Source organism: Sodiomyces alkalinus (genome assembly GCF_003711515.1).
Source record: "Sodiomyces alkalinus F11 unplaced genomic scaffold SODALscaffold_7, whole genome shotgun sequence".
Taxonomy (NCBI): domain Eukaryota; kingdom Fungi; phylum Ascomycota; class Sordariomycetes; order Glomerellales; family Plectosphaerellaceae; genus Sodiomyces; species Sodiomyces alkalinus.
This window is the reverse complement of record NW_021167085.1, coordinates 1,398,992-1,412,587: the sequence shown is the minus strand read 5'-3', so window position 1 is coordinate 1,412,587 and position 13,596 is coordinate 1,398,992. Positions and strand designations below refer to the sequence as shown.

At 55.9% G+C, this 13,596-nt stretch overlaps 4 protein-coding genes across 4 annotated transcripts; 3 read left to right on the top strand and 1 right to left on the bottom strand.

Moving 5' to 3' along the window:
- Positions 1 to 1,611: 1,611 nt before the first annotated feature.
- SODALDRAFT_280389 (beta-hexosaminidase beta chain) lies at positions 1,612 to 3,566 on the top strand (the record flags this gene model as incomplete). The annotated part of the gene is made up of 2 exons (XM_028608233.1): positions 1,612 to 3,039; positions 3,138 to 3,566. The coding sequence occupies 2 exons, from the start codon at positions 1,612 to 1,614 to the stop codon at positions 3,564 to 3,566; spliced, it is 1,857 nt and encodes a 618-aa protein (XP_028465276.1).
- An 888-nt stretch (positions 3,567 to 4,454) lies between these two features.
- On the top strand, positions 4,455 to 7,119 carry SODALDRAFT_313688 (cytochrome P450 52A11). The gene is made up of 3 exons (XM_028609242.1): positions 4,455 to 5,111; positions 5,180 to 5,690; positions 5,818 to 7,119. The coding sequence occupies exons 1-3, from the start codon at positions 4,943 to 4,945 to the stop codon at positions 6,737 to 6,739; spliced, it is 1,602 nt and encodes a 533-aa protein (XP_028465275.1). The 5' UTR covers positions 4,455 to 4,942; the 3' UTR covers positions 6,740 to 7,119.
- Positions 7,120 to 7,393: 274 nt separating this feature from the next.
- SODALDRAFT_297685 (aromatic amino acid aminotransferase) lies at positions 7,394 to 9,873 on the bottom strand. The gene is made up of 4 exons (XM_028608829.1): positions 9,260 to 9,873; positions 9,119 to 9,152; positions 7,859 to 9,036; positions 7,394 to 7,735 (listed from the first exon to the last, which is right to left on the bottom strand). Exons 1-4 carry the CDS (start codon positions 9,587 to 9,589, stop codon positions 7,478 to 7,480), a joined length of 1,800 nt encoding a protein of 599 aa, XP_028465274.1. The 5' UTR covers positions 9,590 to 9,873; the 3' UTR covers positions 7,394 to 7,477.
- A 1,218-nt stretch (positions 9,874 to 11,091) lies between these two features.
- SODALDRAFT_297682 (cell wall protein) lies at positions 11,092 to 13,170 on the top strand. The gene is made up of 2 exons (XM_028608828.1): positions 11,092 to 11,641; positions 11,725 to 13,170. Exons 1-2 carry the CDS (start codon positions 11,542 to 11,544, stop codon positions 12,738 to 12,740), a joined length of 1,116 nt encoding a protein of 371 aa, XP_028465273.1. The 5' UTR covers positions 11,092 to 11,541; the 3' UTR covers positions 12,741 to 13,170.
- The last annotated feature ends 426 nt before the right edge of the window (positions 13,171 to 13,596 follow it).

The following is a 13,596-nucleotide window of genomic DNA, read 5'->3' as shown; positions in this document are numbered from 1 at the left end:
TACGCGACCTCTTCCACGTCCTGTTCGCCTTCCGCTTTATAACTCCCGTGGGCGGGCACGGCCTCCCCCTTTTCCACGTATTCTTGTTATTACACGTGTATTGTTGCTGCGCCTCCTGGTACGCCTTGTATCGGCGTACAGCCTCGTCTTAACGTCAGGGTGCTACTGGTATGTACTTCGTAAAAAGTAGAGGGATGGCAATGGATCCATTGGCCGACCATCGTGTGGATAGGTGGATTAATAATCGGTGTTGGAGCCTAGTCGGAATAACCTCGCCCATCGGAATATCCTCAGAAAGAAAGCGAGGTCTGGTGATTATGCATACCGGTATCAAGGAAGCACGACCCATTCTTCTCGGTACTTGAGCCAATTCGACTCCCGGTCGACAGCCTTCAGCCACCGCACTTGTCACTCCTCGAAATAGACTCATGAATGTACTACCCTTCAGAAATATACATACATATATATATATATATATATAGGTACCTATATCAAATAAAAACAACCTTGGTCTGTGACTCTGTGACTATAAGAGCAGAAGCATAAGCAGAAGCTAGCTACACCACTAGACCACTAGACCACTAGCATGCATTTGGTTTGACATGGTGCCTCCACCGCGCAGAAAATAAGCAATTCTCAATGGCGCCTTTCAGGTCTGACCTAGCACTACAACGTACGGCTGCTCAGTGGTCCCTTTTCTCCCCTTATAGGTGATTTTACTCGGGAATTGTGGTTGAGGTAACGTTGCGCCCGTGCCACCCACGGCCCGCTCGCGCCTCAACACATCCAAGATAACCCGTCCCGTTACTGGTCGCGCCACCACACCACGCTACCACGCTACCACCATTGTTTGTCCTCCAGGTTGTTGGTCCTGTCAATCCTCTTCCCTTCCTCTTCTCGCACATCATCTCGACCTATCCCTGATTTATTTAGGCCCTGCGTCCCTGTCACCTGTCGATCGGCATACATCCATACCTATCATCTCGTAGTGTGGGGACCAACGAGCGCAACTCCCAAAGTGTTTACTTCGTTACAGCGTACAAACACTTCAATCATCGATCACCCAGAGAACGACCCGCCACGGACGACTACCTACTTGCCAAGAGAGAGAGAGAGAGTGTGTGTGTGTGTGTGTGCAACGAGCCGGAGGAGCTCATAGACCCCAGAAATCCTTAGTCCAGGAACCCCAGCTTTCTCGCATCGTAACCCACCCCTTGACGCGGTAGTCTGAAGGGAAGGGGATCGATCCCACGAAGTAATAGCAACTTGGAAGGTGACATTTCTCATCGTCACCTTGCCTGCTTCCTTTTCCCCTCCACAGAAAGGACGTGCGTCGAAAAGCTGGGCAGGCATCCGAGACATAAGGCTACTCAAATGATTTGACGGATATATGCTTGCCCCTTCCTCAATTGTCTGACATATAGGAAGTAATTAGTTCCATTACTCCAAGGAGAGGAGTAGATCGACATCGCTCTTTCCCTTTCCCAATCCCTTTTCGTCTTTTCTTTCCTCTTCTCTCATCACACGCGGGGCTTTTGATTTTCTTCCCCTTCTCCTCATCTTTCAACACCTCCCTCCTTCCCCTCACCCGGGGCCATAACAGCCCTCGCGATGCTTCTCAAACGTCTTACAATCCACCTGAGCCTTGCCGTTGGCCTCGGTCAAGTCGAGGGGAGCATCTGGCCCGCCCCGGCCAAGCTCCAAACGGGCGACAAAGTCCTGTTCATAGATCAGACCCTGTCCATCACATACAATGGGGAATTTGTACGCTGGTGCTCTTTTGTCAATCCCTCTACCTCTCACCGGCACAAGGATCAACATGACTTGGGGCAGATTGCTAAAGATACCTTGAACATACAGCTTCCATACACCTACGGCTACACTCCGGCGCCCGGAGCCGACTACAACAGTAAGGAGATTGTCCAGGCAGGTGTATCGAGAACCTTGTCCGCCATTTTCCACAAGAACCTGGTCCCCTGGATGCTTCACGACAAGCATGCCGACTTTGAACCCGATCTGTACGCCAGCAACGGACGGGTGACCGCGCTCCACATCACTCAGACCGACACCGATGATGAGGAGAGCCCGTACACGGCACTCGCGGGCGAAATCGACGAGTCGTACTCACTCGTGTTGGCGGAGAACGGCATGACACGGATCGAAGCCGAGACGTCGGTCGGCGTGTTGCGGGCTCTGGAGAGCTTCAACCAGCTCTTCTACCAACACTCGTCGGGCAACGCATGGTACACACCGTTGGCGCCCGTGTCGGTCGAGGACGCGCCGCAATACCCGTACCGAGGCCTCATGATGGACACGTCGCGGCACTTCTTCCCGGTCAAGGACATCCTCCGGACCATCGACGCCATGTCGTGGAGCAAGCTCAACAAGCTGCACATCCACGCCACCGACTCGCAGTCGTGGCCGCTGGAAATCCCGTCGCTGCCCGAGCTGTCGGCCAAGGGCTCCTACGCCAGGGGCCTCGTGTACACGCCACAGGACCTGCAGCACATCCACGAGTACGCGATCCACCGGGGCGTGCAGGTGATCCTGGAAATCGACATGCCGGGCCACAGCGGCGCCATCGCGCTCTCGTACCCGGAGCTGGTGGTCGCCTACAACAAGCTGCCGTACCACTGGTGGTGCGTGCAGCCGCCGTGCGGCGGGCTCAAGCTGAACGACAGCCGCGTGGACGATTTCCTGGACACGCTCTTCGACGACCTGCTGCCGCGCGTCGGCCCGTACACGGCCTACTTCCACACCGGCGGCGACGAGCTCAACAAGAACAGCTCCCGGCTGGAGGAGAACGTGGGCACCAACGACACGGCGGTGCTGCAGCCGCTGTTGCAGAAGTGGATGGACAAGAACCTGGCGCGGGTACGGTCGCACGGTCTGGTGCCTATGGTCTGGCAGGAGATGCCGCTCGAATGGAACATCACGTTGGGGGACGACGTAGTGGTGCAGGCGTGGCTGGGCGGGTCGACCATCAAGGACCTGGTCTCGATGGGACACAAGGTCATTGACAGTGATTCGAACTTTTGGGTGCGTCAATGCCCCCCCCCCCTTCTTTTTTTTCCCCCTCTCTCCCTCAAGGTCCCTTCTCCTTGCGGTAAAAAAACTTACAAAAATGCCTTCCATAGTACCTGGACTGCGGACGAGGGGCTTGGCTCAATTTCGACAACGGAGCGGCATACGAGACGTTCTACCCGTTCAACGACTGGTGCTCGCCGACCAAGAGCTGGCAGCTGATCTACTCGCATGATCCCCGGCAGGGCTTGACGGAGGACGAGGCGAAGCTGGTGCTGGGCGGCGAGGTGCCGGCGTGGAGCGAGACCATCGACTCGGCCAACCTGGACATGGTGCTATGGCCGCGGGCGAGCGCGTTGGGCGAGGTGCTGTGGTCCGGGCGGATCGACCCGGCGACGGGGGAGAACCGGAGCCAGTTCGATGCGGCGCCGCGTCTGTCGGAGCTCAGGGAACGGATGGTGGCGCGCGGGGTCGGAGCGGCGCCGATCAGCCAGCTGTTTTGCTCGCAATCGTCGCCGGAGGAGTGCGCGTTCCTCATGTGAGGGGGTGGAGAGGGGCTAAAAAGCTTTCGACGTAGCGACATGACGTACGGATTACAACGTACATGTTTGGCGTTGCAATGGGGAACGGAGTGGTCGGAGGAATACAAAGCCCGACGGCCCCCGCAGATGGGTAGGACAGGAGTCATTGTCGCCCGTCCCCGCATGCGAAGTACTTCGTACACGAGTCTATAAGGGTAAGGTAGGTACCTTACATAAGGTAGACCAACCCCACATGTCTCCGTACCTCCGTTGCAAGGGTGATTCTTCAACGTTCGCCAAGTAATTCGGTACCACACCTTGCACACAAATGCCGAGGCAGAAACATCCAAGACATGCTTCACATGCCTTGTCCTGGGTCAACTTTGACGACTCGGCATAAATTACGTACGTACCTTTACTTTACAAATTCCCACCTTAATTAAGGTACCTGATACCATAGGTACGGTCACAGCTTATTGTATACCTACCTACCTTAGGTACCTTAGGTAGAGACCTCGTCCATTGTCCATACCTTAATTACCTCCTTGCTGACTGCGTTGACCCGTGTTTTTCGTAAACCGTACGAATGTTGTACCCTGTCGTACTCTGTACGCGTAGGACGTCCACACGTGTTTGTCAATCTCTGCGAGATCGGTTAGCTCCGTCGGAGTATTTTACCCCATCTTTCTCCTTGCTGTATGTTGCCTCATAGACGGACAGTACGGATGGGTACTCGCGGAATGTGGACCAGAAGTATGGATACATCGTAAAACGTCCAGCGGTGTAACAGAACCCGACTAACAAAATCCGACTCCGGTGGGGTGGGTGCAGATACGGATACATAGCGTCCGACGTCCCCCCCTAAACCTCATCCTGTTTCACTGTCATTGTCCATATCCACACCCTTGTCCTGTCTTCTTGTCAACAATGGTTTCTCAGTTGGCTGTGTTGTCCATTCGTCTGCAGATCTATGCCATATTCCCATCATTCTAAATTGGGCTGTCGCTGTAATTCTGTTGAATTGGCCCCGAAACTCCCAGTCTTTCGGTCTTCTTCTGTTGGACTGATATAGCCAAATAGCGGACACTTGACGAGAGCGAAGTTACAGACACACACAGAGAGAGAGAGAGAGAGAGAGAGAGAGAAGGGCGGGGGGGATTTGTTGCGCCAGCCTTGGTCCGGACATCAGTTCACTTTTTCTCTGTTGCCTACTGTCCCTACAGGGTTCCGCTTCTCTTTATATATCTTCCGGATCCTCTCACATAACATCCACTCCAACGAGCTCAACTCGCCTGTTCAAACTCGCTACCAGCTACTTTCTCTCGCCTGTCACCCGCCAAAGGCTCTGCCTACTACTTTCTCTCTTGGGAGGGTTCCCTTCTACCTCCACTGTCAACATGGGCTTCCTCGAAGTAGTCCTGGAGCGGGCCTCCATCTCATCTATCGCTGGCTTCCTTGCGTTCATGGTCCTCCTATGGGCCATCACGAACCGTCTCGACAAGTATCTTCGCTTACGCCGCCTTCCAGGTGCTCCGGGGAAGATTATGCCGGGGACCTTTCCCTTGGGTAGGGGGACTCTTCCGTATTCCTTGACATACGGCCCCCGTTCGTCGCTAATGATAGCTTCCCCTTAGGCATCCGCTTCGTATACCGTGCGGTCAAGTCCGCCCGGAACCACACCAACCTGGACTTCTGGCTCGACAACTTCTCCGCAGTCGGCGGGTACACTGGCGAGACCAACGTGTTGGGCCAGACCGTCATCTCCACGGCCGACCCGGAGAACATCAAGGCCATCCTCGCCACTCAGTTCTCCGACTTTGGCAAGGGGGCGCCGTTCCACGAGGAGTGGAAGGACTTTTTGGGCGACAGCATCTTCACCACCGACGGCCACATGTGGCATACCAGCCGCCAGCTCATCCGTCCTCAGTTTATTCGTGACCGGGTCAGCGACCTCCACTGCTTCGAGTCGCACATCCAGACCCTCTTCCGCGCCATTGCCAATGGTGGTGTCTTGACCTCCAGCGACCAGCCTGTGGACTTTGACCAGGTCAACGGCCGCGTGCTTGATATCAGCGATCTCTTCTTCCGCTATACCCTGGACTGTGCTACGGACTTTTTACTGGGTCACGATGTCCAGTCCATGACGTTCGTTGTTCCCCCCCCCCCCGCCCCCTTTTTTTTTCCTTTGTCTTTTTTTTTTCTCTTTTGCAGGTTTCCATCGGTTTGAATCGTGCCTTTTGCCCCCCTACTCTTAACTGACAACCCCCTAAAGGACCCCCAATCAAAAATTCGCCGAAGCGTTCAACGAAGTCCAGCGAGTCCAGAGCATCCTCGCCCGCGCCGGCCGTTTCCGGCCCTTGATAGATCGCAAGTCCTTCTTCGCCGGCCTGGAAGTCATCAACTCCTTCGTGAACCAGTACATCGACCGCGCCCTCCTCCTGAGCCCCGACGAGTTGGCCTCCAAGGCCAAGTCCGACAAGGGCTACACCTTCCTCCACGAGCTCGCCAGCTTTACCCGCGACCGCAAGGTCCTTCGCGACCAGCTCGTCGCCATCCTCCTCGCCGGTCGCGACACCACCGCCAGCACCCTCTCGTGGACCCTCTACGAGCTCGGCCGCCACCCGGACGCCGTGCGCAAGCTCCGCGCCGAGATCCTCGAGCACGTCGGCCCGGACCGCGCCCCCAGCTACGCCGACCTCAAGGCGATGAAGTACCTGCAGAACGTCATGAACGAGACCCTCCGCCTCTACCCCGTCGTCCCCTTCAACGTCCGCCTCGCCCTCCACGACACCACCCTGCCCCGCGGCGGCGGCCCCGACGGCTCCCAGCCGCTGCCCGTCCTCAAACACACCCCCGTCAGCTACTCCACCCTCGCCATGCAGCGCCGTGCCGACCTCTACCCGGGCCCCTCGGACACCTTCGCCCCGCACGACGTCTTCTCCCCCGACCGCTGGTTCCACTGGCAGCCCAAGCCGTGGACCTACATCCCCTTCAACGGCGGGCCGCGCATCTGCATCGGCCAGCAGTTCGCCCTTACGGAGATGAGCTACGTGCTTTGCCGCATGTTCCAGCGCTACGAGCGCGTCGAGAGCTACATGCGGGATGTCGACGGCGGCGACCCCTGTCTCAAGGCCGACATCGTCTTGCAACCGGGTCATGGTGTCAAGGTTGCCTTTTGGGAACCAGAAAAGTAGTAAGGAGGGTGAAGTGTGGGTATTTATTGTGTGCAACAGGTACCGAGACGTCTTTCTATCTATCCCATCAACTCCTTTTTTTTTTCATCATCTTTCTCCAAGAAAGAGGGTTGGAACCTGAGCACAGGGGACTGTTTTATGAGACTCGTGAAGCTCAGAAGGCGGCGATTGCCTTGCATTTTATGATGTGAATGACCAACATGACCGACTGCTGCGAGGCACCGTATTATTGAAATGTATTCGAAAGTTAAGATCATCTCTGCAAAAGAATACCCAATGACTTCATATTCAGTGGACGTGCTTCTCTCAAGTCATAAGCTAGGTCTATGATCTGGTGCGACGTGATATGCAAGTCATTTAACGTGATGCTATTCCGATGCATGCACTCCCATCACCCCTACAGCACAGGCACACAAACATACATCAGAGAAACAGGGACGTCCAGTCCAAAAGGGGAAACTGTGGTAGCTCTGGTTGGTCGATGTCATTTCTTGGACAACCTCCCGAATTATGCATGATTGGTGGAGGTCTCTTTGTCTGATGCGATGGGATGAACCATGATGTGGTTAAGGTATTGATCACCCGAATCACTCCTTACTCTAGCCGCACGGGTCATATCAATATCAATAGAAGCATCTCATATATTCTTCCCTCCTCCCTTGCAGAGTGTAGCTTATGATTACATTCTATCCCACGGTCATCATGTCACCCACATAACCCCCCCGCCCCCCTGCCCCGTCAGTCCATCCGATAGGACTTGCGAATCGCGTCTCCAAGCCTCTGGATGGCAATCTCCATCGCCTCCTCGGACGCACTGGCGAACGTGGCCCGGAAGAACATGTCGCGCGCGGGAGTGCCCGGCTCGGTGCGGAACCAAGAGCCGCGGGCACAGAGCACCCCATTGGAAATGGCGTGGTCGAAGATCTCCTCTTCAATCTCGAGTACCGAGCGGTGAGGGTGGTCTGGATGTTTGGAGGGATCGACCTTGAGCCAGAGCTGGTATCACGTCAGAGTCAGAGATGAATGGCTGTTTCTAGGCGAAGCTGTGCATAAAAAGAAAAAAGGGCGGTGGCGGTGGCGTTGGTTAAGGGGGAAAAGGGGGAAAAGGGGGAAACCCACAAACATGCCCGCAGCAGGCGGGGTCCAAGTCACGACGTCCCGGGGCAGATGGGCCTCGCAGGCGGCGAGGAGCATGTTTCGGCGGCGCGTGTAATGAGTCCGGAGGTCGGCCAGCCAGCGCAGGTAACCCTCGTGGCCCCACGTCTCGTCGAGTAGTTTCCAGAGGACGGCCTGGGAGAAGCCGCTGGGCCCCTGGTTGGCCACCTCGGCGTGTCGGATATACCGTTCCACCATCTGTGCTGACGCCGTGATCCAGCCGAGCCGCGAGCCAGGCACGAGCACCTTGGAGAACGAGTCCATGCGCAGCACGCGGCCGTCGACGTCCATGCTCAGGAGGGAAGGGACGAGCTTGGCGAGGAAGGCCTCGAGGGATTCAGGGGAGACAGGCGGGGCAGATGAGGCTCCGGGTTCGGTACTAGACGAATAGGGGTCCATCTGCAGGAAGTAGTAGGGCTCGTCCTCGATGATGTATACGTCGTGTTTCTGGCAGACGGCGTAGACGGCGCGGCGGCGCTCGACGCTCTGCGTGGCACCGGTGGGGTTCTGGCCCGAGGGAACGGTGTAGAGAAGGTGGGGACGACGGGCACCTCGAGCGCCCTCGTCCCAGTTGGAGAGCATGGCGTCCATGTCTTCCGGCAGGAGACCCTCTTCGTCCATGCGAACGCCGAAGGCTTTGACCCCGAGAGGTGCGATGGTCTCGAGGGCGGTGGAGAAACTGTACTCTTCAGTGAGGACCGAATCGCCACGAGACTTGTCGCAGAGCATGCGCAGGGCCTGTTCAAGGGCGCCGGTGCTGCCGACGGTCTGGCACACCTTCCAGTCGGCGTAGGGCGGGTTGTAGACGAGCTCGGTGTGTTCGGTGATGAAGCGCATCATCTGGGCCGAGCCAGTCGACTGGCCGTAGTTAAGGGCGATAGAGAGGTCATATTCGCTAGTGCCATCACGGGTGTCGTACTTCCCCATGGTCACCGTCTGGGCGGCATCGCTGTTAGGGGATAGAATATCCTTCTCGGCAAAGTGTGGCGGTTTAGGGACACGCATGGAGATCTCGGCAATGGGGAAGTACTCGCTAGAGGGGAGTCCGCCACCGAGAGAGATGAGGCCCGGGGTCTTGAGGAAGCGGGCGGCTTTCTTCAGCGTACAGGGCTGACGGACGGCACTTTCATGGCTGAGGTGGTCTGGACAGTAGACAATCCAAATTAGCTTACGAAGGGGAAAGGGGAGGAGGCAGCCACTACAAAAGGGACAGGGCAGGCTGACGGTCCCATCTTTTTGCCAGAGGCTTCCCCGGAGCCTACGAGTGTTCACTCTAGGTCAGCCATGAAACTCGGCGCCGAACATGGGATTGAATAAATAAATAAAAAGGACGGAGGGAGAAGCGAATTGTGAGGGAGACTTTACAGGTGCCTTGAACATGTCACTGTCAGACACAGCGGCAACACCGGCGACAAGGCGGCCGGCCTTGGCCCTCCTCTCGCGGACGGCATCGAATAGGGAGGGTTGACGCGCTTGTTCTGCTGGTTTCTCAGCTTCAGTGGCAGCTTCGGCGGCGGCTGCGGAAGCAGAACTATCTCTAGCGGTGCTGGAGTGAAAGGACCGATGTGCCGTTCGATGCGCCGCACAGCCAAGAGAAGCCCCCGAGACGGGAACCCTGGATCTTAGCGATGTTGAGCGTGAGGTTGTCAAGCTCCGGGGTCGGAGATAACGAACTACGGTTTTGTGAACCGCCATTTCGGACTCGGCGAGACGACAGATGCTATGTATAAGGGAACGATACGATATGATAGGGTCAATATCTCAGTTAGGCATTTGTCGAAGTGTTGCTTCAAGTCGTTACAGGGTAAGAAGGGGCAATGGGTTGTTCTAGGCAGTACGTGATGCGGAATATGGATAAGGTAGGTGTAATCGTGTAAGGTACCTAGGTACCGTACCGAGGACTGATAGGAAGGAGTATTAGGTACCTTATCTTGGCAGAAAACGCATGACAGGAAGGCGTACGAAGTAATACCGATACCCTATAGATAATCCCGTACTCGGCAGGTACGAAGGCAAGATAGCGGGAGATGAAATGATCGTGTGACAGTTTACTGGTATCCATCCGGTCATTTAGCGGGGGATTGCGGGGGGAACATTCCCGTTGATACCCGCAGCTACCCTAGCTCATTGTTGCCCATTCGAGGCGGTGAACCGGTAAGTACCTTACGTTTCGTTGTAAGGGAGTTACAAGAGTTACAACGGGTTGACTCGGTGTGTTGAGTATGTACCTGACGTGCTGTTCTGGGATCGTCGCTCGCTCAGGGGCTGATGGGCGGCGTCGGAGGTACGGGACTCACCTTGGCACATCCCGTCAGTGCAACGCCCCGACTCCCGGCGCATGGGAATGCCCCGACTTGTTGATCGCACCGCCGGCGGACTCACTCCGCATCCGCCCCCGAGGATGGGTATTTTGAGTCGGACGAGTCTCGCTGATACGGCGCGGATATATCCGTAGGAAGCATGTCGCGACGAGTTATTACTCGACTGGGACTTTGCAGATTCATGAAGGCAGCTCCAGTGTGTCAGTTGGGTGATTGGGTGCATTATTACACGTGTAGACAATAGCTACCTTCCACAAGGTAGATAGCAGGCATCCGTGGTTCAAGTCTCATTATGCATGATCCATCCAGGGTTGGACGGTCTCTGAGGGACTTCGTAAGGTATCGATACTCCGTATCTCTCGACTTGTGTTGGAGCCTGGCCGTTTGTTTTGGTTTTGGTTGGGTGTTGATACGTGACATGGGTTGAATTGACTTTGACCTTTTGGAGGGACAGGGACACACATCCATCGCCCTATGGAACGTCTTTTTTTCTTTTCATTCTTTTTATTCCTTTTGGCCTCGTACTGAAGGGACAGCAAACGGCGAATACGCCATCTGTTGAATTAAGGTAAGGTAGTTTCAGAGCTTGAGCTACCTTACTCAGTACCTTAGCTGAGAAATTTGTCATGTTCGTGCCATGTTCCTCTACCCGTCAGTGTTCGTCATCCCAAGAGTCCCCAGCCACCCAGATTCTCTGTGCCTGTACAGTGTACAGTGTACGTGTACCAGCCACACATTTTCAGCCACTTTTCGTCCAATCGTTGGGGAGTACGTCCCCACAGGGGTAGCTTCCAAGCCATGTTGCTGATTTTCTTGCAGGGGTCCTTGGGGTCTTTTTCCCCCATCCCGGGCTCGGAATCGGGCGCCGAAACCTCACCAACCCAACCACCACGTCCCCCCCCGTCTGACGCACAACTCATCAACGTCACGTCCTCCAAGACTTTGTGGATTTCGTATTCCCCCATGGCCAAGCGCTTCCCGCTCTTTGGGCTTCGCTCACTGCCACAGAGGATGGAGATGATGTCCCCACCTTATGCCCTGCCGTTAAATGAAGTGAAGCGGCTCTGGAAAAGACCTGTCAAATATCCAAATATCCAAATATCCGATATCCCCATCCCTCTTTCGTCCTCTTTTATCTTTTAGCGACTAACCAGTGACCCCTTCTCACTCTTCTCCTCTCTTCAGCGTTACGTTACCCAACCTCCCACAGACTGGGTATCACACCTTCCTGGACCACACCAGCTTCCGCCATCCACACCTTTTCCTCCTGGTTCCTCTACTCCCCTTCGCCCTACTCGCCCATCTCCTCCTTACCCCTCTCCCGCCATGATCTTCTCAAGGTCAAGATTGTCAGCAGTAGCCGCTGCTCTACTCACAAGTACCTCAGTATCAGCACAAACATGGACGGACTGCAACCCGCTCGAAAGTACGTTCCCCCAAACTCCTGCCCCCCTCCCCTTTGCCTGTGTCTGTGTTGCCCAGCTAACGTTTCCCGCCCTCCACCAACAGCAACATGTGAACCCAACACCGCCCTCGGTATGGCTATCAACGTTGACTTCACCGACGGCCCGGTCAACTCCTTCGTCGAGGCCGGCAACCCCACCTACGACGACGACGGCGTCACCTTCTCCGTAGCCGCCTCGGGCCAAGCCCCGCAGCTCATGTCCATCTTCTACATCATGTTCGGCCGCGTCGAGATCAACATGAAAGCCGCCCAGGGCGCCGGCATCGTCAGCTCCCTCGTCCTCCAGTCCGACACCCTCGACGAGATCGACCTGGAGTGGCTCGGCGCCGACCCCCACGAGGTCCAGTCCAACTACTTCGGCAAGGGCCTGGTCACCAACTACAACCGCGGCCAGTTCCACCATATGGAGAGGAACAACCAGGAGGAATACCTCACCTACGTCATCGACTGGGCCAAGGACCGCGTCGAGTTCCACGTCGACGGCACCCTCGTCCGCACCCTCACCTACGACGAGGCCGACGACAACCAGTACCCGCAGTCCCCCATGCAGGTCAAGTTCGGCGCCTGGTCCGGCGGCGACCCTGCCAACGCCGAGGGGACCATCGCCTGGGCCAAAGGCCCCACCGACTTCTCCCAGGGGCCCTTCCACATGGCCGTCCGCTCCATCGCCGTCACCGACTACTCCACCGGCCGGGAGTACCGCTACACCGACAACTCGGGCAACTGGCAGTCCATCGAGGCCGTCGACGGCGAGATCAACGCCAACGAGGGCAAAGCCGACGAGATCCAGCCCACCGCCACCGCCGCCGCCGACGACCGTGGGCCCGCCCCCTCCGTGCCCCCCGGCGGCATCGGCACCGACGAGAACACCGCCCAGCAGTCCGGTTGGCCCTGGGAAGGCGACGACCGCCCTGCCGGTGGTTCCGTCCCTGAAGGCTGGCGCATGACCGAGGAGGGCAAGATCATGCCCATCGGCGCCGCCTCGTCCCTCCGGGCCCCGCATACCCTCTTCATCCCCATCTCTCTTCTCGTCGGCTATCTCGTCATCCTCTGCACCTAACGATATCTTCTATACCTACTACACCCAACCCAAAACCTCGGTTATTCTTCATTCGCGAAACTGTACCATCTACCGCGGACTTTATACTCATTATTTTACCGCTTCTTTTAATGGCAATCATCTGAATGGGGAATGCAAAGCATATACGATATAAAGCATATACGATATACAAAGCTGTTGGGATTTACCTCTCTGCATAGACAGATCGAGACACACCACACAGCCGGCGCATGGAAAGGGATGTAACCAGTATTGATTTTCGATTTTCGGCATGTACTAAGAAAAGGAATCAAAGATAGCTTGTTGTTCTTTCATTCATTATTCAGGAGTTTGGGTTAGCATAGCGATGCCCTTGGTCTGCTTGGGGAAGAAAAAAAGACCGACATTGACGGTTGATACGAACGCCAATATATATACATTTGATGTAGATGCGTCCAGCACTCTTGTCTTCGTTGAGATGACATGAATCTTTCGCCAATGAGAAAGGTCTGACTGAATATGTGCCTAGAGACTACGTTACTTCAACACACGAATCCACCTCTCGAAGACGTTGCGCTATACGACGGATCGTCGTATTGAAGCGGCTACCACATACATGCAAAGACATGCAAAGACAAGAAAACAAAGATCCCTCAACTGGGATAGCACACACATGGGATCTGAAATGGACTGATTGACTATCTATATGTCTAGCCAGAAACCTCTACGCTAACCCGGGCGTGTCTCACTGACCCGAGTATGATGCCCTCGTCCGGAGAACTATGAAGAGGGAGAAAGCAAAAGCTATATATCTTCGCCCCTCATGCCACCGCCAAAAATGCGACGACCCTCACTCTAGGGCCCGGGCCCTCCCCCT

Bases quoted from the DNA above. Each gene is read 5' to 3' on its own strand.
- SODALDRAFT_313688 (XM_028609242.1), top strand. From the start codon at position 4,943: ATGGGCTTCCTCGAAGTAGTCCTGGAGCGGGCCTCCATCTCATCTATC. The intron at 5,112-5,179 runs GTAGGGGGACTC...GCTTCCCCTTAG, and splicing joins GCCGGGGACCTTTCCCTTGG to GCATCCGCTTCGTATACCGT. The intron at 5,691-5,817 runs GTTCGTTGTTCC...AACCCCCTAAAG, and splicing joins CACGATGTCCAGTCCATGAC to GACCCCCAATCAAAAATTCG.
- SODALDRAFT_297685 (XM_028608829.1), bottom strand. From the start codon at position 9,589: ATGGCGGTTCACAAAACCGTAGTTCGTTATCTCCGACCCCGGAGCTTG. The intron at 9,153-9,259 runs GTAAAGTCTCCC...GAACACTCGTAG, and splicing joins GTGACATGTTCAAGGCACCT to GCTCCGGGGAAGCCTCTGGC. The intron at 7,736-7,858 runs GTGGGTTTCCCC...ACGTGATACCAG, and splicing joins CGCCTGCTGCGGGCATGTTT to CTCTGGCTCAAGGTCGATCC.
- SODALDRAFT_297682 (XM_028608828.1), top strand. From the start codon at position 11,542: ATGATCTTCTCAAGGTCAAGATTGTCAGCAGTAGCCGCTGCTCTACTC. The intron at 11,642-11,724 runs GTACGTTCCCCC...CTCCACCAACAG, and splicing joins GGACTGCAACCCGCTCGAAA to CAACATGTGAACCCAACACC.